This window comes from Falco punctatus (assembly GCF_963210335.1).
Source record: "Falco punctatus genome assembly, chromosome: 4".
Classification (NCBI taxonomy): domain Eukaryota; kingdom Metazoa; phylum Chordata; class Aves; order Falconiformes; family Falconidae; genus Falco; species Falco punctatus.
In genome coordinates, this window is record NC_137583.1 from 11,054,167 (window position 1) to 11,076,606 (window position 22,440).

The 22,440-nt window shown below is 49.4% G+C and overlaps 1 protein-coding gene across 1 annotated transcript; it reads left to right on the top strand.

Moving 5' to 3' along the window:
• The first annotated feature begins 1,570 nt into the window (after positions 1 to 1,570).
• On the top strand, positions 1,571 to 22,342 carry COPG1 (COPI coat complex subunit gamma 1). Its single transcript, XM_080385295.1, has 24 exons — positions 1,571 to 1,718; positions 4,559 to 4,611; positions 5,413 to 5,493; positions 5,597 to 5,668; positions 6,481 to 6,560; positions 7,447 to 7,522; positions 7,673 to 7,765; positions 8,078 to 8,164; positions 8,316 to 8,473; positions 9,099 to 9,232; positions 10,037 to 10,104; positions 10,860 to 11,048; positions 11,531 to 11,626; positions 13,018 to 13,261; positions 13,628 to 13,703; positions 14,051 to 14,154; positions 14,262 to 14,387; positions 14,829 to 14,897; positions 15,276 to 15,418; positions 16,753 to 16,924; positions 17,923 to 18,020; positions 20,110 to 20,248; positions 21,197 to 21,295; positions 21,908 to 22,342. The coding sequence occupies exons 1-24, from the start codon at positions 1,682 to 1,684 to the stop codon at positions 22,036 to 22,038; spliced, it is 2,625 nt and encodes an 874-aa protein (XP_080241421.1). The 5' UTR covers positions 1,571 to 1,681; the 3' UTR covers positions 22,039 to 22,342.
• Positions 22,343 to 22,440: the final 98 nt, after the last annotated feature.

Here is a 22,440-nt window from a genome sequence, read left to right on the forward strand (position 1 = left end):
GGGTGGCTGCAGCGTGCAAAATCCTCTGCAAAGCTCGGCTGAGCCTCAAAGCCAGGGTTGGTGAGCGTGCACAATAAAAAGTTGGCATCAAACATGACTGGTTGTGGTTTATACAGGTCCTGCATCCCTGTACACCCCCATGTTGTGTTCCCTCTCCCCAGAGCTGCAGCGGGGACACATCCTGGGCCAGGGCCAGCACTGGAACTCATCAAATCCCAAAGAGGGGCTGTCAGCCCTCGTACCGGCAGCAAGGCCAGCCCCCGGCCCAGGGTGTCCTCAGCAGCTCCGGGCCAACGGGGACATCGCGCTGTGCCGTGTGGCTGCCGTCTTTGGCGGAGTTGGGAGATAAGAGCGGCGCGGAGCAGAGTGCGGCTGCCCCGTGCAAAGTACAGGGTGGTGCGAGCGAGGCAAAAGCCAGGGGCCACCTGCCGGAGGGGCTGCTGGAGCTGGTGGGGGACACGGCCATGCTCTTCGAGGAGTACCTGCTGCAGGGTGAGTGCAGCCCCTTCACCTTGGAGCGGGCAGAAGCCATCGGGGTGACCAAACGCCCCGTGGGAGGGATGTATCTCGGTAGCCAGCAAAGGGATGTGCCAGCAGATGGGTGGGTTGGGTGAGGCAGCCGGGTGGGTAACTGGTCCTGCCCTGCCTGCCCCAGGGCTCAGGCTATGCCTGGGCAGCACCGGACCCCCAGGACACCCTGCTGCAGCGGTGGGGGCTGCAGGGCTGGGCCCCGGGGTTTGCGGGTGTAGAGTACAGGTGGGGTGCCAGTGGGGACACGGGGCACAGGAGCTGCCAGAGGCGGTGTCTCACCGCAGGGACACACGCTCAGGTGAGAACTGCCTGTCCCCAGGAGGGGTTCTCCCCCAGAGCACTGAGCCCTTGCCAGGATCTCCCCCTTCCCACGTCCTGCCCCACTGCCCCATCTTCCCTCCCTGACTCCCAGTGTGCCCCTGCCTTGCTCCGGCCCCCTCTGGCCTCAGCATTCCCTGATCGCCCGGTGCCCGGCTCTGCTGCTCCCAGGGTATCCCCCTGCCCAGTGTGTCCCAGGGATCCCAGTGTCCCCTCCTGCTGTGTCTCCTGGACTGTGTCCCCCAGTACAAGTGTCTCCTGCCCCAGGCCTTGTGCCGTCCCCAGCTCCACTGCCCCAGCATTCCCAGTGCCCGTACTGCCCTAACACCAGTCCCCCCCAGCCCCACTGCCAATACTGCGCCCGCGCCAGCCCCAGTGCCTCCAGTGCCCCCCAGCGCCACTGCCCCCGTTGCTCTCCGGTGCAAGTGCCGCCCCCAACCCCAGTCGCCCCCAATGCCAGTGCCGCCCCCAGGCCCCGTGCTCCCCACCCCCACTGTGAATACTGCCCCAAGCCCAATGCCCCCTGTGCCGCCCAGCCTCACCGCCCCCGGCCCCACTCCTAGCCCCGCCACCCCCCCGCCAATCAGGCCGCGCCCTTCCCAATCGGTCCCGCCCTCTCCTCCTGTCAGTCACCGAGAGCCACGTCAGGGCGGGCGGGACCGCGCCTGCGCAGGGCGGCGGGCGGCGGCGGCAGTGACAGGCTGGCAGGAAGGGGCGGGGAGCAGGAAGGGGCGGGCTGGCACCGGCACCGGCACCGGGACCGGGACTGGGACTGGGACTGGGACTGCCACGGGGCGGGGAGGGCCTCACCTAGGGGCCGCTTGGCAGCACCATGCTGAAGAAGTTCGACAAGAAGGACGAGGAGTCGGGTGAGGGGAGGCCGCGGGGCTCTGCGTGGGTGGGGGGCCCTCCCGTGGGGAAGGGGAGCTGCGGGGGGAGACCCCTCCCTTGGGGAAGGGGGGGGCAGCTGCGGGGGGAGACATCTCCCTTGGGGAAGGGGGGCTGTGGGGGGAGACCCCCTCCCGTGGGGAAGGGGGGGGCAGCTGCGGGGGGAGGCCCCCGAGGGAGCCATGAGGGGACACTGGGTAGCAGCTTTGCAGCAGGGGCTGGCTGGCGCGCACCGGGGTGCAGTGTGAAGCACGGTGGAAGCACTGGAGCAGCCTGCTGCTGTCCTCTCCCTGCTGCATCCAGGGGCTAAACCAGTTGTTTTGGCACAGCACACCGAGGTCGCCCGCTGCACCACCAGGTGTGGAGTCTGAGACTAAATATTGAGCATATTAGCCCTGTTCACAGTTACCCAACTCTCAAACCAGGTGCTAAAGCAGGGTAGAATCCGATTTGTAGTTTCTGGTATTTTTTCTGGCACACATGGTCTGCTGTTCCAACAAGATCACTTCCACTTTCAGTGGATCTGAAAGGCTGAGAGCACCTAAAAAACACCAAGTGGTTGCCTGACCTTTCAAAACTTTAGGCCTGGGTAGTAAGGAAGAGGTAGATATTTTATGTGGTGTGGAATTGAGGCTAGCTATGATAGTGTTTGCTTTCATGGTTGTGCCTTGTGGTATCTTTTTCATCCTCCTGTGAAGCTTTCTGTGTGCCTTGTTCTGCATAATGAATCGGTGTGTCCTGAAGTGAATTCATTCAGTGTAAATCTTAGTGGTTGCTCTGTGGACTGTGCTTGCTTTTTATTTTAATATGCATTAAATGCTTTGCCCTTCTTTCCCTTGTCCAAAGCCTCCAGTGACATCCTGATAAGCAGAGAATTTAGTGAGGCAACTGTTGGAGGGGAATTGCTCTTGGCTTTCATTTTTGGGGCTATTCTTCATTTGCACCTGCCACACACTTCAAGGTGTTGGCATTACTTATGGCCAAGGCTGGCAGGAGATGCACTTCCTTGTATTATGGTGCTGATTTGTTGACTTTGTTCATACTCAGAGCTCACAGTGTTTGTTCTTTCTGCCACTGCTGCTTGCGTGCTTCCCAGCATTTTTTCTTTGCTATTACATCTATTTCTCATCCTATTGCTTCTGTCTCAAATGAAGATTCCTAGCATTTACTGCACCTGCCTTTCTCCCATGGATTGTGTATATGTCCAAAATGTATAGCTTGAGTTTTTCTTAGTATTAGGTGCAGTGCATCACCCCTGAATTTACAGGCCTTGTATACCCATCTTTTCCATGTAAAGGCCAACAGGATGGTCATCTTGTTAAGATAAGTGTGTCTGCTTAATTGGCTTCTGTGACTCTGATTTTCATGGGTGGTTTACGTAGCCTTAGATGAGCTGCTTCCAGCGGCTCTCAGAAATGCACTTTGAGATGTTATTTTGGGCATAAAATTATGAGATCCTTGCTTGGTCAGTGACTGTTTTTCTGCAAATCAGTATGAATTGTTGTTAGTCATCCAATACTAGGAGCCTTCTGAACATACAGCTTCTGTCTTCCCTGTGTCTTTCTCCTCCACTGATGGAAGAATGCTTTGAGACCAGACTGAGACATCATGTACGATGTATTTCAAGCTCCTTAGTACTATGAAAGATGAAGCAGCAATGCTCCCTTATTCATAGCTGATTTAGGGATTGTAGTTTTGCTGGGCCATGGGAAATACTGTTTTACCGGGCAGGTTTTTTGGAACGTGTTCACATGCTCATACTAGAACTGGTTCATACTAGAGATGTTAGTTTTGTTCTTTTCCCTTGTTTTCTTCTCTCCTCAACCCCACATAAGAGTCTGTGTTTTTTCAGCCACCTACTGCATTTGCAAATTCCTGAGCCAGAGAAGGGCAGTTTATGAACCAGGAAGGAGCCAGAGTGCAGATGTGCTTGCCTTGAAGTGTAAGGGTTACCCTTGCAAAGGCTTCTGGCACCAGCATAGGATGCTTCAAGCCCAGGTCAGATCGGAGCTGGGCCCAGGAGCTGGGCTCTCTAGCAGATCAGGCTTGTTAAACATTGCAGCCATTTCCAGCTCTGTTCCGTTTTGTCCCAGGGCCAGATTGAACATAGGTACTAATTAAATCCTGCTTATCAATAACTGGCAGCTTTTGAAAAGCTGCAGCTCACAAATGCTTAGGAGGCGAGCTAATAGAGACCGTGCAGTATGATACTGCTTTTCCCTCTGATTATTTCATCCTTAATTGGTGAGGGGTTTAATTATTTAATATAATTTATTCTGTTAAGTGGAACAATGAAAGTTACTCTGTGTCCAGACTCTCTAGTCTGCTGTCTTGTTCTATTAATTAGTGATAGAGCCAAAAATACTTTACTGGTGGATTCCTGATTGGTTTATAAGGGAGGGATAAAGCACTCCTGACTCAACAGTCTGGCAAGCGATACTTCTTTTTGTCTGAGCTTTTGTTTCTAGGCCTGTCTTATTGATGCTCTAACTGTCAGCAAGCCTCTAGCCCAGGGGCTGGAAATAGGTCTTTGGGGATAACAGTGGAGCACAGTTACTTTACAGCTAATCAGTCTACCTCGGCTTATGGCTAGTTACTTCTGGAGGGGATGGCAAACCGAAGAATGTTGTGTCTGCTCTTCCCTAACTGCTATGAAGACATCCAATTAATATTACTTAAAAGAGGGAGCTCTGGTTGCTTGGTGTTCATGAAAAAAGTTAGCCCAAAATGCTCAGTCTGTTTTTGAAGGATGGGCGTAGTTAGAAAGTCGCTTTCCCGTAGCACTATTCCTGGAAAGACTTTTATTTTCTTTCTTTTGCAGGTGGGGGTTCCAACCCATTCCAGCACCTGGAGAAGAGTGCAGTCTTGCAAGAGGTAAATGCTCAGATGATCTCCTTTGTGTACCCCTTTCTGGATAGTCTCTCCCTTTCTTGAGTAGGTCACTGAAGAAATTCAGCAAGGAAGTGGGGGTTTATTAAAGTCTGTCTAGCTCTGAAAAAATGGGCAACACTCCCATTGGTTCTTATTTTATTGTTGGAGGGAGGAAGGAAGGAGGTTGAAATGGTCTCTGTGACAAATTAGAGACTGTGAATATAAATAGTAATAAAATGAATAAAATTACCTGGGAAAGCTCACCCTCAAATGAGAAAGTTGGAAAATGGGCCTTGAACACCCCAAATGTCTTGTAGATGACGAAGTTAATGGGTAGGGTGTCAGTAGTTATTGAGTAGTCTGAATTCGCTCTGAAAAAATGCCTTTCTGTTCAACAGCAGGTAAACTCAATCCCCAGACGGTGTTGTTTCAGTGTTACCTGTTTGCTTGCGACGTTGTGAATGGTGTTGACTCCCCTTAGCCTTGCAAGAGCTTTCATACCTCCGTCAGAAGAGTAGTGGTTTAGCTAGCATACAATCCAGACTTGTGTGGGTGAAAGTGTGATGAGGATTTGGCCTTTAAACCTTAATTGCACTTGGATTTGTGATCCCAGACTGTAGAACCAGCTGTTTAAAAAGGATTCCATGTTTAACAGGAATTAAGGGGTAATCTGATCCAAAGTCATTAAGAACCTTGCCATACCTTGCTCACAATGTGGTGTTTGTATTGGTGGCCAAGACCAGACAGGACAGTGTTTGTGAGGAGGTGTTGGTGTCAGCATCCTTATCTGTGCTTTGTTTCCAGGCTCGGGTGTTTAATGAGACTCCCATAAATCCACGAAAATGTGCTCACATCCTCACCAAGATCCTGTATCTCATAAACCAGGTAACGGAGAGAAAACTTACACCTATACAGAGACACGTGCAGCAAGTCCAAAGCTGGTGGTGATAATTGATATTTCCTTCCTTCCTTTCCAAACATCTTCTAGGGGGAGCACCTTGGTGTCATGGAAGCTACCGAATCCTTCTTTGCTATGACCAAACTCTTTCAGTCCAATGATGTAAGTCTGCTTGTTGTTTTCTGCTCTATTTATCTAGTGGGACAAGCTTGACAAATGTCAAGCTTGAGGCATGCATTTTTATACAGTCAGCTTTTCTGTCCTGCCTGGAGCTACCTGATCCGAGTGGGAAGAGTAGGCTGAAAGTTTAGAAACAGAGATCAGCTTCCTAGCCCTTCCCAGACCTTGTAGCAGCTTAACTGAAGCAACCTCTGATTTTGAGAAAGATTCCTCCTTCTGAGTTGCTCTTTGCCTCTTGAGACTGTGCTAGGCACAGATCAAGCATATAATCAGCTAGAATATACTATGCTTTGTGTCCGGCTTTAAAAGATCCTGCTTCCTGCTGAGAGTCAATAACTGTGTGTCCTGGAGGAGTTCAGGAATTAGTACCTACCCACAGCAGTAATACCATCGCTAGTTGTCCCCTAAACCACAGGGCATTAAAATCATGAGACCAGTGTAGAGATTCCCAGACTCAGGAGTATAAATTGCTTGCTTTCTTGTTTTTGAAGCAACAGGGTGCCTTCAGCTAATGATTTCAAGCTTTTCTCCTTGTTCAAGTGACAAGTGAAAGATGAAACTAGATCCACGTAAATCTGGTATCTCTGCGGCTTTACTCTAAGATTGACAGATAGAGAAGAGGAAGAGGCATTTTGTTGATCAACATGGGTTTTGTACATCTTTTACACTAAGGCACTGGGGCCCTCTGAAGGTGTCAGGTTCTTGATCTTCACAATAAAATAATGGAAGCAGGGAAAACTGAGATCTCTTCCTATCCTCTCAGCTGATGTCTGTCTTCCCTCTTTCCTTGTCAGCCAACTCTTCGTAGGATGTGTTACCTGACTATCAAAGAGATGTCTTCTATTGCAGAAGATGTAATCATTGTTACTAGCAGGTCAGTCACTTCAATTTTCTTTACTGTTATATTCACGTGTCCTCCAGAAGGGCTTGTTCAACCTCTTGAAGATAGTTGTAGTCCTTAAGTAGGGTGAGGATAGGGAATGTCCTTGGTGAGGAAAAGATTTTCCTTTAAAAGAGGCCATTAGAATACAGACATTGAACTCCTAGTGATGTACGTGAAATGCGCTGTGTCCCTATATCCCATGCTCATGGGTGTTTGGGTTGTCCCTTTTGGTTATGTGATATGGCAGCACTGCTGATCTTTTGCCCTTTTGCAAAAGACTGGTTCATTAACTCCTACTTTCCTGTCTGAATGCCTTGAAGAATTTTGAAGACTTCTGGCATTAATTCCCAAGACTTTCAACAGGTAGACAAGGCTTTACTGCTCCTGTAGCAGCACAGGATGCAACTTCACCAGGGAACAGGATTCCCTCTGAGTCATTCCTGAATTTCTGATCATCCCACTAAAAGGCTGGTGGGGGGAGACAGGAGCCTGAGGGTGTAGGGTGTGCTGAGGGCCAAGGCTATGCAGCAGACAGAAGACAGTCCCAAGTGCTGCAATGTGATGAACTCCCATCCGCTCATAGATGCCCTGGGGAAAGGGCAGGAATGAGCATTCACTGAGGAAGGCAGATGCCTTAGCGGGGTACATGTGTGTGCTCCGGTCTTGATCGGTGATCAGGAGCCCATACAGGGCTTGGAACCTGAGTACTGATCTTTTCCTCCTGCCTTCCCATCCTGGTGGGACTTTCCTGACACCTGCAGTTGCCTGCTTGGCATTCAGCTGTGGTGCTGGCTGCCTGCTGCTCTGTGTGCACTGCGTGTACCTGAGAGCTGCTGGCTCAGCAGTGCAGTACTGAGAGCTTCCTGTTTTCAACCAGCTTAACCAAAGACATGACTGGGAAGGATGACAATTACCGAGGCCCTGCTGTGAGAGCGCTCTGTCAAATCACTGATGTAAGTGCTGCTTTTCCCTTGGGGCAGCCCTAGGCCCTTCATCTTTCCCTACTTCATCCCACCTTCCACTTTGCTTTTCATGCCTTGCATCTCCCTTTTCACACTCCTGACAGCTTTTCTGTGTCAGCTGTTGTTTCCCTCTCCCTGCAGAGTACCATGTTGCAGGCCATTGAGCGTTACATGAAGCAGGCAATTGTTGACAAAGTGCCAAGTGTATCCAGCTCTGCTCTGGTGTCCTCCTTGGTACGTACTCCCTGCAGGGTGGGCCTGAGGGACAGTAAAGCTGGGAAGCAGTTATCTGTGGTGGGACTGAACAGTTTCAGGGTTTCATTGTTGCTGTTCTTTGTGAACTGAGGGACTAGTACTGAGTTCGTAGGCGATGATCGACCTCTTGAGGCCGCAGCCGTCACGGCCAGGTCTCTGCATGCTCTTCAGTACGTTGCTGCCACCAGCACCCTCGCGGGGAAGGCTCATTGCTTCTTAATATGAGCCGTGATTCCCAAAGCTTCCTCCGTCCTTTTCTTATGGGTCGTCTGTGGCTTGATCTCCCCACAGCACCTGCTGAAGACCAGTTATGATGTGGTAAAACGCTGGGTGAACGAGGCTCAGGAGGCAGCTTCCAGTGACAATATCATGGTGCAGGTAGGAAACCTGCTGCTGACACAGGGAACAGCAAGCAGCAGCTGGGAGTGGAGAAAAATGCTAGAGCTCAGCCGGCCACCTCTGGGCAACAGAGGGCATAAAAGTGGAAAGAGCACTCCATGGGTTTGTGACGATCTCTTTCCCTGTGCAGTATCATGCTCTGGGCTTGCTTTACCATGTGCGGAAGAATGACCGCCTGGCAGTCAACAAGATGCTCAGCAAGTTCACGCGCCACGGCCTCAAGTCACCATTTGCCTACTGCATGATGATTCGAGTAGCCAGCAAGCTGCTGGAGGAAGAGGCTGGCAGGTGAGACATCTCCTTTGCCCTGCTGGAAGAATTTCCTCAGGTTCTGCTTCCATTTCCTCTTGCAGACTCACTTACCGTCTCATGAGGGCAATTATTTCTGTCTTTGAAGAGCAGCATGCAGCTTCTACCCTCTTGCTGTTGGATGAAAGCAGCAGAGAAAATACAGGATGCTTTCATGGTTGTTACGAGCTGGCTTCTATGAGTTGTGTGCTTGCACACTGAATACTTTCTGGTTTCTCTGGACTGTTTTGCATAGGTGTTCTTTACTGAGATACTCTACTTCATTTTCTCTGTCTTCTGTAATTCTTTGGCTACCCTGTATGCAGCGTGGCTTCCTAGTGGATAAGTCTTCTGGTGTGTACAGTAAACTCTTGATGTGTGAGGTCTAAGGGAGATTCTCTTTAGCCTGTAAGGCAGAGGGAGTCTTCTCAGAAGGTAGCCTGAATTCTAGCCCCTGCATGCTGGAAGTACAGTATCGTGACCACTGCATAATCTGGGGACAGTGGATTTATGGCCACTTTTACCTTTCCAAGGGCTATGGGACCTGCCCATTTCTGCTGTTGGATTCTTAATGTTGTTAGCACCCTTGTTTTAATTCATTCTTGTGGGGTTTTTTGTCCCTTAGCCATGATAGCCCCCTGTTTGACTTCATCGAGAGCTGCCTAAGAAACAAGCACGAGATGGTGGTCTATGAAGCAGCATCTGCCATCGTTAACCTGCCCAACTGCACTGCCAAAGAGCTGGCTCCAGCTGTCTCAGGTAAATGTGGAGCTCACAGCAGTGGCGAGGGAATTATGGACCTGCAGTGGTAACATCTCCTGATGACCCCAAGAAACAGGACCTTGTGTAGTTTCAGGCTTGTAGTACTGCCATACCGTTTTTTGCTTTATGTTGATGCTGAAAGCCTGTGATATGTGTGAGAAGCTTTTCTCCTGTAAAGGTTTTTTCCTGGTGTGTTCAAGTGTGGGTTACTGGAGGGTTTTTTTGGTTTGTTTTTTTTTTTTTTTTTCCCCTCCTCTCTCCTGGGAAACAAAGCTGAGTTCTAACTGATAAATCTTCCTGCTTTAGAGTGTAACTGTGCAAAAAGCCAAGGTATTGGGGTCCTGCCTTCCCAGCTCAGTCCAGTCCAAAGGTTCTTCTGAGCTGGGACTGTTGTCAGGTAGGGAGGCTGTGTGTCACCTCTTTGCACAGGGAGAGTGCCCTTCATGGGCCAGCCCTGGGAAAGGAACAGAGTTTGCGTAGAAATGGAGACAGCAGTTCAAATTGACTTAGTAGAAAAGATGACAAGGTGATGAAATCGGCTTTGAAGAAGAGTGAAGGATAGCAGCACCGTGGAAGAAGAGGGAGGTGGGTAAGAGCTCATTGTCAGCAGGGGTGTGTGGCAAAGGAGAATACAGGGAGGGAGGGAGGAATCTGGTAAATTCACAGTTGTTTTTTAAGCATTCTTCTAGTTACCTTGTGCTTGCAGCTGTCTCTTCATTTAAGCTCTTGCTTTAGGTATGAAACACTTCTCAATAATAGATTGCCTAAACATCTGCCTTTGTTGGTTTTCCCTCCTTGCAGTTTTGCAGCTGTTCTGCAGCTCCCCAAAAGCAGCGCTGAGATACGCAGCCGTCCGTACCCTCAACAAGGTAGGAGCCAGCCTCTTGGGAGCTGTAATAGTTTCTCATGTGCAGGGAGGTGCAGACTTCAGAAGAGAAAGGGGGGCAGATTATGTGATGATTTTCTGTGAATAACCTCTACTGTGAGCTACAGCTTTATATTTCATTGGTGTCTGAGTGGAATAAAACCTCAAAGAACACTTTAAGAAGGAAAAAAGAACACCTAAAGCAATCATTTTCACAGGTCTCTGTAAGTGTGTCACTGGTCTTATGTGTTACTACTTTCCCTTTTGAGCTTCCCATGGTGAAGGAGCTCCTTGTAAAACAGGGATCAAACCTTGATGCTGCTTCTTGCCTGTTCCGTGGCAATCTTTGCTCCAGCTTTTCCTTTGACCTTGTAAACTCTAAAAAAAGAAAAAGACAGGATGGCAGTGTCTGGTAACTGCTGTGCTTCCACCCACAAAGCTGTTCTGCAGAGCTAGGCTTGCTGAATTTTTATTGGGAGTTCATAGCTTTCTTTTCTTAATATAAAGAGGAGAATGAGAGAGTTAAAAGTAGTAAAAGATCGTTTATTACTACTGCTTCTCTTCCAGCAAGAGATGCAATTCTGCAGGAAGAAACAGCTTGTTACTTCAACCTCAGATTAGTTGTTTGTCTGAGATGACCCACATGTACAATCATTTATTTTTACAGGAGGGAGTGAGAGCTTACAAGACTGAGTGAGTTTTGCCAGCTGGACCTTCTGCATCTATTGAGTGATTTCTACTCTTCCTTCTCTGCTCTAGGTGGCCATGAAGCACCCATCTGCTGTGACTGCCTGTAATCTAGACCTGGAGAACCTTGTGACAGACTCCAACCGCAGCATAGCCACCCTGGCCATCACCACACTGCTGAAAACTGGCAGTGAGAGCAGCATTGACCGGCTTATGAAGCAGATCTCCTCTTTCATGTCAGAAATCTCAGACGAGTTCAAAGTAAGGAAGTGGGAGGAGGAGGAACATGCAGGTTCCTGAAGAAAGCCCTTGGCCTTTGTCCATGTTTGTGTGTGCAGTCTGAAACTTGCATGGAGCTGTTCCCAGGAGCTGGGCTGCAGAATATTTTCAGGGAAGAGAAAGAATCTGAGGCTGTTGGCCTAAGCCATGCCTTGGTTGTACAGCGCTCAGCTCCAAAGTCACGTGCTCTCTTCTGGGAAGACACCCTTTGAGAATTAAATCTTCTTCTTCTTCCCAGTTGGTGTGGGCTTTTGCTAGGGGCTGGCCAGTGCATGAAGAGCAGTCTCCCCCAGTTTCTAGGATTGTACCTCCTGGAACTGTGGTTTTTTGGATAAGTAAAGGCGAAACTGTAGTTTCCAGGCTAGGGACCAGCACAAAATTAACACAAGTCAACCTTCCCCACCCCACCCCACCCCGCCTGGTGACACTGAATCCTTTTTTCACCTGCCCCCCTTTTCCTCCAGGTTGTAGTGGTGCAGGCTATCAATGCACTGTGTCAGAAATACCCTCGCAAACATGCCGTCCTCATGAACTTTCTCTTCACTATGCTTCGGGAAGAGGTAAGTTTGCAGGACAGCTACTTTTTGTTCCTTGTTTGTATGCATGAACTGCAGGACTGCATGGTGACCCCTGTGAGAGTCAAGCTTTTACTGATAGTGCTGTGCAGTGGGAGCCTCTCTCTAAAAGGCTTGCAGTCTAACTGGCAGAAATGGCCAGCTGGGCACAACAGTTATACGCATACTGCCAGGCATATTTTTAATGTGGTTTTCATTCTTTTATTTTTCTGGGGGTTTATTAACTCTCAAAGCAAATGCAGGCAGCAGCAGATCTGTTGGCAGTCCATGTGTGTTTCACATTTGAACCAGCTTTCTTTTATACTTTGACAGCAAATTCCAAGAAGTTTTGTCTTGTACACAAAGATTCTATAGCAACCTATTTATTGATGACACAGGACCGCTTTTGTTCTGTTCTCTGTGGTGTGGTGATGAAGGCATCACGAGTACCTATAATCATTCTCTGCATTCAGTCAGACATAAATTGCAGAAAGACAGCTTTACAGAGGTTTGCTGAGGCCGTTTCTAAATGAGCTAACATGCCTGCAACACAGCTGGCCCCACTGCTTGCTCTGACATCACTTTCTGCCAATTACAGCCTCTCATTTGGGAACAAACCAGAGCATCTCATTTTGCTCCTGTGAAAAATGGACTATTCTCCTTTCCCAGATTTTCTGTGGGTGGATGGTATCATTTTGAATGGGGTTTTGTAGTTCGAACCATTTTGTTCTAAAGCTTTTTTTAACCAAAAGTAGCTCCAGAAGGATCCCCCCAAATGCCCAGCACTGCACATGTAATTGGCAGAGGATAGTGTGCAATTTAATCCCCTGGTGTGTATTGAGGACACTAGGAAATAATGTCTGAAGATAACCAAGCATCAACAGCATGTCAGGTTATGGGGTGTGCCTGGAAGATACTGATTGCCTGTCTTCCCACACTAATGGGCCTATTTGCTGGGTCCTGCTGTGGCAAATATGATCCTTAATATATTTCTCTTGTGATTCATCCTCAGATGTCTGGTGCTAAAGGGGAGAGAGTTGGGCTTTTTCTCCTCCCATATGGTTGTTTTTATGCACTAATTCTAGTAGCAGAGGATTTTGAAGGAGATGTAAACCCTTCAGGCGGATGCATTCTTTTACCCTCTTTAGGACTTGTTTTTTCCTTCACTGCGGCCATTCTGAAGGGAGTTGGCAAGAGAGCTTGACTGTTAGCTGGCCCTCTGGGTGTAAAGGGGGTCAAAAGTGGGGACAGCATTACTGCCTTTCTCCTTTCAAACACAGATTAAGAGCGCTGAGTGTGAGCGACCTTTTTGAAGAAAAGTCTTTCCTGCCTGGCTAGTTCAGAGTCTCTAAAATACTTTGAGATTGCCAGCTGAGCAGTTCCCTTTTGCTCCTTAGGGTGGCTTTGAATACAAGCGAGCTATCGTGGACTGCATCATCAGCATCATTGAGGAGAACTCGGAAAGCAAAGAGACAGGCCTGTCTCATCTCTGCGAATTCATTGAGGACTGCGAGTTCACCGTGCTGGCCACTCGTATCCTCCACCTCTTGGGGCAGGAAGGGCCCAAAACCAACAACCCCTCCAAATACATTCGTTTCATCTATAACAGGGTTGTCCTAGAGCATGAAGAAGTCCGGGCAGGTAAGAGACAGACCTGGAAGGCTGTCTACCCTATGGCAGATCTCCAAGGAAATAGTGTATGAACACCTTTGCTTTTGTGATTCACCCTTGTTCTGAGCAGATCTTTTTACACAGCAAAGATCCTGCAGTAGTATTGATGGAAGAGGTAGCCTGCAGCTGAGAAACGGGGAGGGAGATGCAAAGACTAAAACTAGACAGAGGAGCTTTGCAGGCACTTTGCTGTAATACATCTGCCTCTTTCTAGTCACAGTAATGCTTTACTAGTGCTAGCATCTCTCACGTGGCATTTCATCAAGGCCAGGAAATGGAGGAAACTTCAACTGATTTCTTTGCTTTCTAATTCTGTTTTCATGACTTGTACTACAGGTGCTGTAAGCGCCCTGGCCAAGTTTGGAGCCCAGAATGAGGAGATGTTACCTAGTATCTTGGTGTTACTGAAAAGGTGGGTTGTACCTCAGAGGTTTTCAACATCCTGGGTGAAAAACCCTGTTTGCTTGAGAGCTTGTTAGCATCCCCATGCATGTCTAGTCTCTTCCAGCTGTGGGCCTGAAAAGGTACAGTGGGTACCTGGGATCCTGTGATGGGATCGCCACTGGATTCAGCACCACAAAGTGGACAGAATCCAAGTGTGGCAGATAATTGCTTTTCTAAACCAATTACTAGTAGACTGCTGGTTGTCTCCTATTGGCATGTTCTTTCTGGCCCCGTAAGGTGTCTTAGTCACCTGGATGCATTTGCATGGACTCTGCTGCCTTGCACTGAAGAAAGTTTTCTGCTTTTTCCTCTCAGGTGTGTGATGGATGACGACAACGAAGTGAGAGACAGAGCCACCTTCTACCTGAATGTTCTGGAGCAGAAGCAGAAAGCCCTCAATGCTGGCTACATCCTGAATGGTAATGCAGGAAGTCCTCAAAACAAGTCTCATCTCTTTCCTGGTTTAATGAGTGACAAAGAGCTGGTATTATCTGTGGTTTCAGTGACTTGTCCCTTCTGTCCCCAGGTTTGACGGTGTCTATCCCTGGTCTGGAGAGGGCTCTGCATCAGTACACCCTGGAGCCCTCCGAGAAACCCTTTGACTTGAAATCTGTTCCTTTGGCAACAGCTCCTATCATCGAGCAAAGAGCAGGTGAAGAACAGTCCCCTAAATGCTGGTCAAAACTGCTAGTAATTCCCTTGCAGCTCAGCCCTCAGACAACAGACTACACTAGGGCTGCTGGGAATTGCTGAGCTCCATCCTGTTTGAATTTTGTGGGATTACATCTTCTGCAAAGACTAAGGCCAGCAAATCTGGTTGCTCCCACGTTAGTGTTTCAGTTTAGTACAACTGCTAATAATAGTAATAGTTGGTAATCCTCACTGGAGCTGCTGCAGTTGCAAAGGTGTTTAGGAAACTAAATATGGGTGTCTAGTCCATAGCAAGATGAGAAACGAGCTTTCCTCATTTCCTTCCTTAGACAAATTCCTCTCCAGACATCAATCTGTTTTCTTATTTAGTTACTACTTACTCTTCACCTTCAAATCTTTTGTTGGGTTTGTGGTGTGAGTGTGTTTTCTTTCTGTTTTGCAGAAAATGCTCCTGTTGCTGTAGTCAAACAGCCAGAGAAGGTGGCAGCGACACGGCAAGAAATATTCCAAGGTGAACTGATACAAGGCCTCTCCTATGCCTGTGTGTGAGAACAACATAGCAACTGCTTGCTGAGCCTGCCTTAGCCCCTCTGGCTTTTTCCCATCTGCTTTCATAAAGTGACATGGGCTCCCTCCCAACTTTAAGTCAACTGTTCGCTCCAGGGAGGGTGGGCAGGCATGCCTGCAGTCCTGTTCTTTCTGTCTCGCGATAGATCTGGACACAGCATGACTCTGCCTTTAATTTTGAAAGTCCCTATTGAATCCTTATGGATGTTTGATGGACAGTTCCATACTGCAGCAGCTTCTGGCAGCTTAAATGAGGGTCTAAAACTGCTAACACGTTCCTGTGAGGTGGGGAAGGCAATGGTTTCTGTGTCCTCTGTTTCAGAGCAACTGGGGGCAATCCCAGAGTTTCGGGGACTGGGCCCGCTCTTCAAGTCTTCCCCAGAGCCTGTTGCCCTGACGGAGCTGGAGACAGAGTACGTGGTTCGTTGCACCAAGCACACCTTTGTCAGCCACATGGTGTTCCAGGTGGGTAGCTGTGGCATGTGGTGCTGAAAGATGATTGGAAAATAAGCTCCTGACCAGTTAAAAGCTCCACTGGGAAGAAGCTCGGGGATATCTGTGTGCAGAGCACGTCACTGCAGTGAGGAGTCCTTAGTTTCTCATCCAGGGCAGCAGAGCCCCAGAAAAAATTAATTAGGGAGCCTGTGTGTGTGGCTAAATGGTGCTTACACGTAGTCCAAATAAAACAAGCAAGCACTAGATGGGGCTGTTCTCACCGAGCAGCTGGCAGGATGAGCTGTGTTCTTTCCTCACGGTCCCCAGGCTTGTGGTTTGGGCATAAAAGAGTGAAGTTTACTGAAACACTGAAGAGGGTACCCAGGAAAGGGACGTAGTGGGGGAGAACTCTTCATCCCCTACATCTTGTTTTAGCTTGTGTAGTACACATGCTTTTTTCCGTGTGTCTTGGCCTTGGCTGTACTGCCCTGCTGCTACATGTGAGATACTAGGATTGGTGTGCCAGCATCTTTGGTCCTCGGGGAGTTCAAGGCACAATGAGTCTTACAATAGCTTGTGAACAGCAGTGTTTTGTCATTAGCCAGCTCCTTCCTCAAAAGCTCAGAACTGCGTACGCAGTCCTCGTAGGGGCTGATCTTTGTTTCTGTTGTCCGTCTACCAGATACAATTGTGTGAGGTTAAGTGACTTGTGATTGCAGCTGGAGCAAAGTCTGATCAGCAAGTTTAGACTTGCTGAAACAATCAAGCTTGCTGAAACTTGCAAAGGATCATCTTCCCATCTGCTGTGGGGCACTGTTCCCTATAGCGTCAAGTGAAGTGTAGGCAGCGCAGTACTCAATTTCCATACAGCAAAGAGTTAACCTGGAAATTACCATCCAGGGAGAAAGGGCAAAGTACAGTTAGAGGAAAAATTTCCATACTAACTGGTGACCTGAAACAGGCAGAAGCTGACACATCCCTGCCCTCGCTGAATTTGTGCTTCTGCCTGAGTTGCAGAAGGCAGGCCTCGGGTAGTTGTGTGCTCGTTCATTGTAAGTGTTGTTTCCTTTAAAAACCAAACAAACCAAGCAAAACAGTTTGCTGGAGCACTGGAGTCCCCTGCAGGGTTTTAGTTTCTCCCCTAAAGCATTTAAATGAGTAGGTTTTAGTCACAGTTGCTCTGTGAGTAACCTGGAACAGACAAGCCCTATGACTAGCCAGCTGATAGCAGGGTGCCCTGCTGAAACACAAAGACTAGGGGTTCGTAAGTTGACACCACACTCCCGCTCTGCCTAAATCGAGTCTGCTATTAGATCTATAGTGAGCAGCTTCAAGCTGTTGCTGCTTTCTGCTTCCCTGTTTAGTTTGACTGCACAAACACCCTGAATGATCAGATCCTGGAGAATGTCACGGTGCAGATGGAGCCAACAGAGGGATATGAGGTCATTGGCTACGTACCTGCCAAAACCCTGGTGTACAACCAGCCGGGTACCTGCTACACGCTGGTGGCACTGTCTGAAGAGGATCCAACAGCAGGTAAACAGTTTGCCCTCTGTGTTTTCCTGACATTCTCCAAATTAAGCGTACTGTATTGCTCACCCCCACAGATTCTACCTTGCATCCTAGCCAGATATTTATAGCTGTGTGTGGGTGCAGCCGTGAGTGATGCTGAGCATGACTTCTCTCTGCTGTTCGGGGGATGTCAGGCGTCCCTTCTCCTCTCCCCATTCCCTTGTGCTGTAGCATTGACGAGTCAGGCAATGAGAGCTGGCAGATAAGTATTCAGCACTCTGCTGAGTTATCTTCCATGCACCCTGGCATGTCCTTTAGCATGTCGGTTCTTTGTGTTAGCATGTGAGGAGCTGGTACTTTTGTAAAGTGCTGTGAGTGCCCAGCTGCTTTGAGTAGCAAATGCATATTTCAGAGAAACTGCTAGAATTTCAGGGATGTCTATTTGAACTGAACATCCCCTCATTTGTCACTGTCCAGAACATGAACCGGGCCTTACCTGTGCTTTGGTTTCCCTCGTTTGTGTTCTGGGACTGTGCACCTGTGTGTGTTGCTGCTGTTCACCCAGCAGTGCCCATCTTCTTAGGGGTGAGTCATCACTTCCTCTCCCAGCCGAGTGGTATTAATCAGCTGCTGTGTTGCAGTGCAGGGTGGTTTCATGCCAGAGGCGCATGAACCGATCCCTAGATAAGGATCTTGCCTCTTTACAAGGCACTGGTGGGCCATGTTTAGTTAGTATTCCCAACACAACTTGAGGTTCATCAGTAATAGCATTTAATCTGAGGATTATGGTCTGGTACAACCATCATGAGCCTATCTTTATCACTGTTTGCTAACCTTAATATTAAAAATAAATACCTTGTCCTTGAGAGACAGAAACTGTGGGAGAGCCCTCTCTAGGTCACTGGCTAAGCCTGTACTGCTGACAATGGCAGGGAGAACCCAGATCTCCCAGCCCAGTCCTGCCACTGGGGAGTGCGGATCTGTGGTAATGTGAGATTTGCCTTTGCCTCCCCTGCCTCCAGTGGCCTGTACCTTCAGCTGCATGATGAAGTTCACTGTCAAGGACTGTGATCCGAACACGGGTGAGACAGACGACGAGGGTTACGAGGACGAGTATGTGGTAAGGAGCTGGGCGTGTACCTGATCATGGAAAATGCTGTCATTTTTAGGGGTTTTGTGATCTGTACTTAGATCCCTGCGAGCAAGTGATGTGACCACTGGCGCTGATGTGGGCAGTATTATGTGAAGAGGAGGTTCTTGCCATCTGTCATGTCTGTCCCGGGATGCAGATGTGGGTTTGCGGAGCTTGCTTTGCCTTGTTTGGAATATCTGGCAGACACCTGACTGTGCAGGATACCTATGTTTTGGGAGGCCATGGTGTGTCCTCCAGGCTTGGCTGGCTGTGCCCTTATGGGCTCTAGCAATTGCATGGTCAGGCTTGTGGAGACAGAGGGCCTTTGGACATCTTTTGTTCTCCATGAGTTGCTCTTCATGGTGGTACAGTTAATTGCCTAGTGGCTTGCCTGATACAGGGAGATTGCTGGCCTTGTTCTTGCTCTGGGGAAGGTGGGTATCATGGTTTAACCTCAGCTGGCAGCTAAGTACCTCACAGCCCCTCACTCACTCCCCCCAACAGGGAGGCATGGGGAGGAGATTCGAGGGAAAAGGTAAAACTTGTGGGTTGAGATAAGAACGATTTAATAATTAAAATAAAATAATAATAGTAATCACAACTGTAATGAAAAGGGGAGAGAGGAATGAAATCCAAAAGGAAAAGCCAAACCAAACAAGCCCCAGGTCATGCACAATACAATTGCTCACCACCTGCTGACCGATGTCCAGCCAGTCCCCAAGCAGTGATCGGCAGGCCCCAGCCAACCCCCCCAGTTTATACACTGAGCATGATGTTCTATGGTATGGAATGTCCCTTTGGCTCGTTGGGATGAGCTGTCCTGGCCGTGTCCCCTCCCAGCTTCTTGTGCCCCTCCAGCCTTCTCACTGGCAGGGCCTGAGAAACTGGGAAGTCCTTGACTTACGATAAATTGCTTACCAACAACTGAAACCGTCAGTGTATTATCAGTATTATTCTCATACTAAATCCAGAACACAGCGCTGTACCAGCTACTGAAAATTAACTCTGTCCCAGCTGAAGCCAGGGTGGTGGGGCTTTTCCCTCTCCAGCACCAAGACCGATGAAAGCACCGATGCTGCAGAAGTGCCTCTCTTCCAGGCTTTGCTGTTTCCAGGGCAGGCTGTTTTACCATAAAGCAAGAAGCTGTACTTACGCTTGGTCAGAAACTGAGGCTGGTTCACAGAGGGTGGTGCTTACTCTCCGGAGAGAAAGGGATGTTGTGGCACAAACTCAGCTTGCCCTGTTAGCTCCAGAGGCTGTTTGCTATGGATTGCCTGTCACTGCTTTGAATCCGATTTGAGGCACTGCTGTGCAGTGAGTCACTGAGGACACAGCTTCCTCCCAGAAGGAGTGGGGAGGGTTTTTCCTGATGGAATGTGCAAGGTTAACCCCTCTCTCTGCTTCTCACCAGTCATCAGGGCATTTTGAGTGATATTTAAACAAGCTCTTCTATGTGTTTCAACCAGAATCAGGAGGAGATTCTTTCCTGCAGTGATTGCTGAAATGAATGCAGGCTGGTGTCCAGCCGGCTCTGGCACTGACTGCCCTGCGATACATGCTCTGGAGGGAAAAGCTCAGTTCTGCTTTGCACAGATCTAGTCACAGCAGCAGTTCAGCTAACCTGGCGTGTCGCGTTAGGCGATAGCAACTGTCTGACAGTGTCTCACTGTACTTTACCAGTCTGCAAAACCATAAGCCAGAAAGGCAAAATACAAGCTTATAAACGTTCCAGGGAATCAAATGCGGCATCTGCGTGAGCACAAGCAGCTATTTCTTAGCTTTTGGTTTTTTCCTTTGTTTTGTATGTTTCTCCAGTGCTTTGATCTCTGTCAGGCCAAGGGCTGTGCTTAGAATGGGAACCTGCTTTGTAAACACTGGAAATGACATGACCAGTGGCTTTGCCAGGCCTAGCAGTTGCTTGACCAGAAGGGGCAGGACTTGTTCTGAGGTATCCACGAGTGGAAGTGGAGGCTGTCTCCTACATTCACCTGATCTCAGGGAATCCAGTCTAAAGTTCACTTCGGAGACAGCAGGGTTAAAAATAACCATGTTTCACTTGAACCTCTTCTGCCACCAGCTTGAAGACCTGGAGGTAACAGTGGCTGATCACATCCAGCGAGTTCTGAAGCCAAACTTTGGAGCAGCCTGGGATGAAGTGGGTGACGAGTATGAAAAGGAAGAGACCTTCACTTTATCTGCAATTAAAACCCTTGAAGGTAAGGGGTTGTTGAGCCGAGCAGAGCTCTTAACATTCCCTCCAGCAGGCAGAGTCTGGAGGCACAGTCTGGCTCACTTTAGATCTCTCACAGAAAGGCTAATGGGGCAATACCCTTCACAAGCTATTTCACCACAGCTGTTAAATACAGAGCTACAGTTACCGTGATAACAAGCTGAGGTTTCAAAAAACCCAACGAGCATTCTGGGCCCTGTGGAGACCAGGCTGGATCATGAAGCAAGAGAACATCTTGCTTTGCTCTCATACTCTACCTTCCTAAGCAGACAGACTGTCGTTCAGCTGTGAGCTCCCACTTTCCTTTTTGAGACCAGTAAGAAAAGATTCAAAGAGCAAAAAACATCAGGTTGATGGGCAGGCTCATGGTGTAAGCCCTCTTCTCTTCCATGATGTTTTAGAGTCCTTTTTTTTTTTTTCCTGAGTAAGCTGCAGAAACCCAGTCCCTTTGATGGCTTAGAAGGGTGTCCTTGTCCTGTAACCATCGCTGTGCTTCCTTGTGCAGCCCCTTGGGATTCGTAATACCCTCCCTCAGCCTTTTCAAATTCCTCCTGAAGACCTGTGTCACCTGCAAGATGTCTCCTTCCTTCTGCAGCTGTCCCCAGAGAAAGAAGCAGGCTGTCAGGGCCGCACAGTTAGTGCGCAGTCAGCTGCATTCTCCTACTTCCGTTGTCTGACTCATTCACCCTCCTCTTTCTGTTGCACCTTTGCTGCAACAGTTAACGGAACTGCCGTGTGGTGGTGGGGTTTTTGTGCATTGCCTTTGCCTCCCTCATGGCCTCCAAAACCACAATACTGGCCAATGCTGTGTCCCTTGGGACCAGGGACATGAACCCTAACATGTAAGGAGGGCGTGAGTCACCTTTAGATGCTCTCTGTGTGTCTCTGTTAAGATACCTGTGACATGGAGCCCATTTTATTTTTTTCTTAACAGAGGCAGTTAGTAATATTGTGAAGTTCCTGGGTATGCAGCCCTGTGAGCGATCGGATAAAGTGCCAGATAACAAGAACTCCCACACGCTGTACCTGGCAGGTAAGCTGTGGGTGAGGCCTCTGCCGGAGGTGCAGCTCTTTGGGAGGTCACACAGAGCTGCCTGTTAAAAATCAGGGCAGGAGTTTCTGATGGAGCCCGCTGTGCTCTGGGTAGGATTTGGAGGCATGCTCCTCCATGGCTTCTGTCTCCACAAGTGTGCAGCAGCTGGTGTTGGGGATCAGCGAGGGTGCTGTGACGGGGGGATGTCAGCTGGGATCATCCCGAGGCTCAGCTGGGTGGAATTTGCTGTCTTCGTGACCTGTGGCCTCCTGGTTCAGAGTGAGCCTGCAGAGGAAAGTACGGCACCTTTGCCTGGCAAAATGGAGCTCTTGGGCAAGTGACTGGTGGTCACTGAAGGAGGGTCGTGCCTGGGTCTCTTCTCAGCTGGCGTTTAAGTTTTGCTTTCGTGATTTGCACAGTAGCAAGAGCCCCAGGTACGTGATAACCAATGGGAAATGCGCTGCCTGAGGGTCTCTTCTGGCCCAGTGCTGGGGATTTGCTGGACTGCCTGGGGAAACCTGCCCTTGCCAAACAGTAGTAGTCATGTTTTTAAGCTTGCGGGAGAGGGTGGCCTGCAACACGCTCACTCCTTCCTCCCGCTCTCCCTTCCAGGTGTGTTCCGGGGTGGCCACGACCTCCTGGTACGATCTCGTCTCGTCCTGACCGACACCGTGACAATGCAGGTCACTGCCCGCAGCGGAGAGGAGCTCCCTGTGGATGTGATCATGGCCTCTGTCGGCTAAACCGCCTTTTCCAGGACTGTCCTGCCCCCGAGCCCCCGCGGGCGACGCTTCTTTCTCTGGCAGCAGTATAGGGATCACATTCACTACAGCAGCTTTTGTGTCCTCTGCAGTACAGCGTGTCCGGGGCTCTGCCCATAAAATAACCGTGCGTTTAGGGCCTGGTTTTACGAAGCGCCTTGTCGCCGCGCTGGAGCGTTTCCCAGCGGGTGCCCAGCTGTCGCCGCGGCGGGCAGGCGCCACCAGCCCGTGACCGCCGCTCCCTTGTCCTTTTTATGTCGTTCAAATAAAACCATCTCGTACCGTTGCCGGCCTGTCTGGGGGAGGGCGAGGCGTTCCGCTCCCGGGGGCCGCCCCGCCCCACGGCCCGCCCCTGCCCGCAGCCACTTCCCCGCCGGGGCGGAG

Coding starts and splice junctions, on each gene's coding strand:
- COPG1 (XM_080385295.1), top strand. CDS start 1,682: ATGCTGAAGAAGTTCGACAAGAAGGACGAGGAGTCGG. Junction 8,165..8,315: donor GTGACAATATCATGGTGCAG/GTAGGAAACCTG, acceptor TTCCCTGTGCAG/TATCATGCTCTGGGCTTGCT. Junction 20,249..21,196: donor TGCAATTAAAACCCTTGAAG/GTAAGGGGTTGT, acceptor TTTTCTTAACAG/AGGCAGTTAGTAATATTGTG.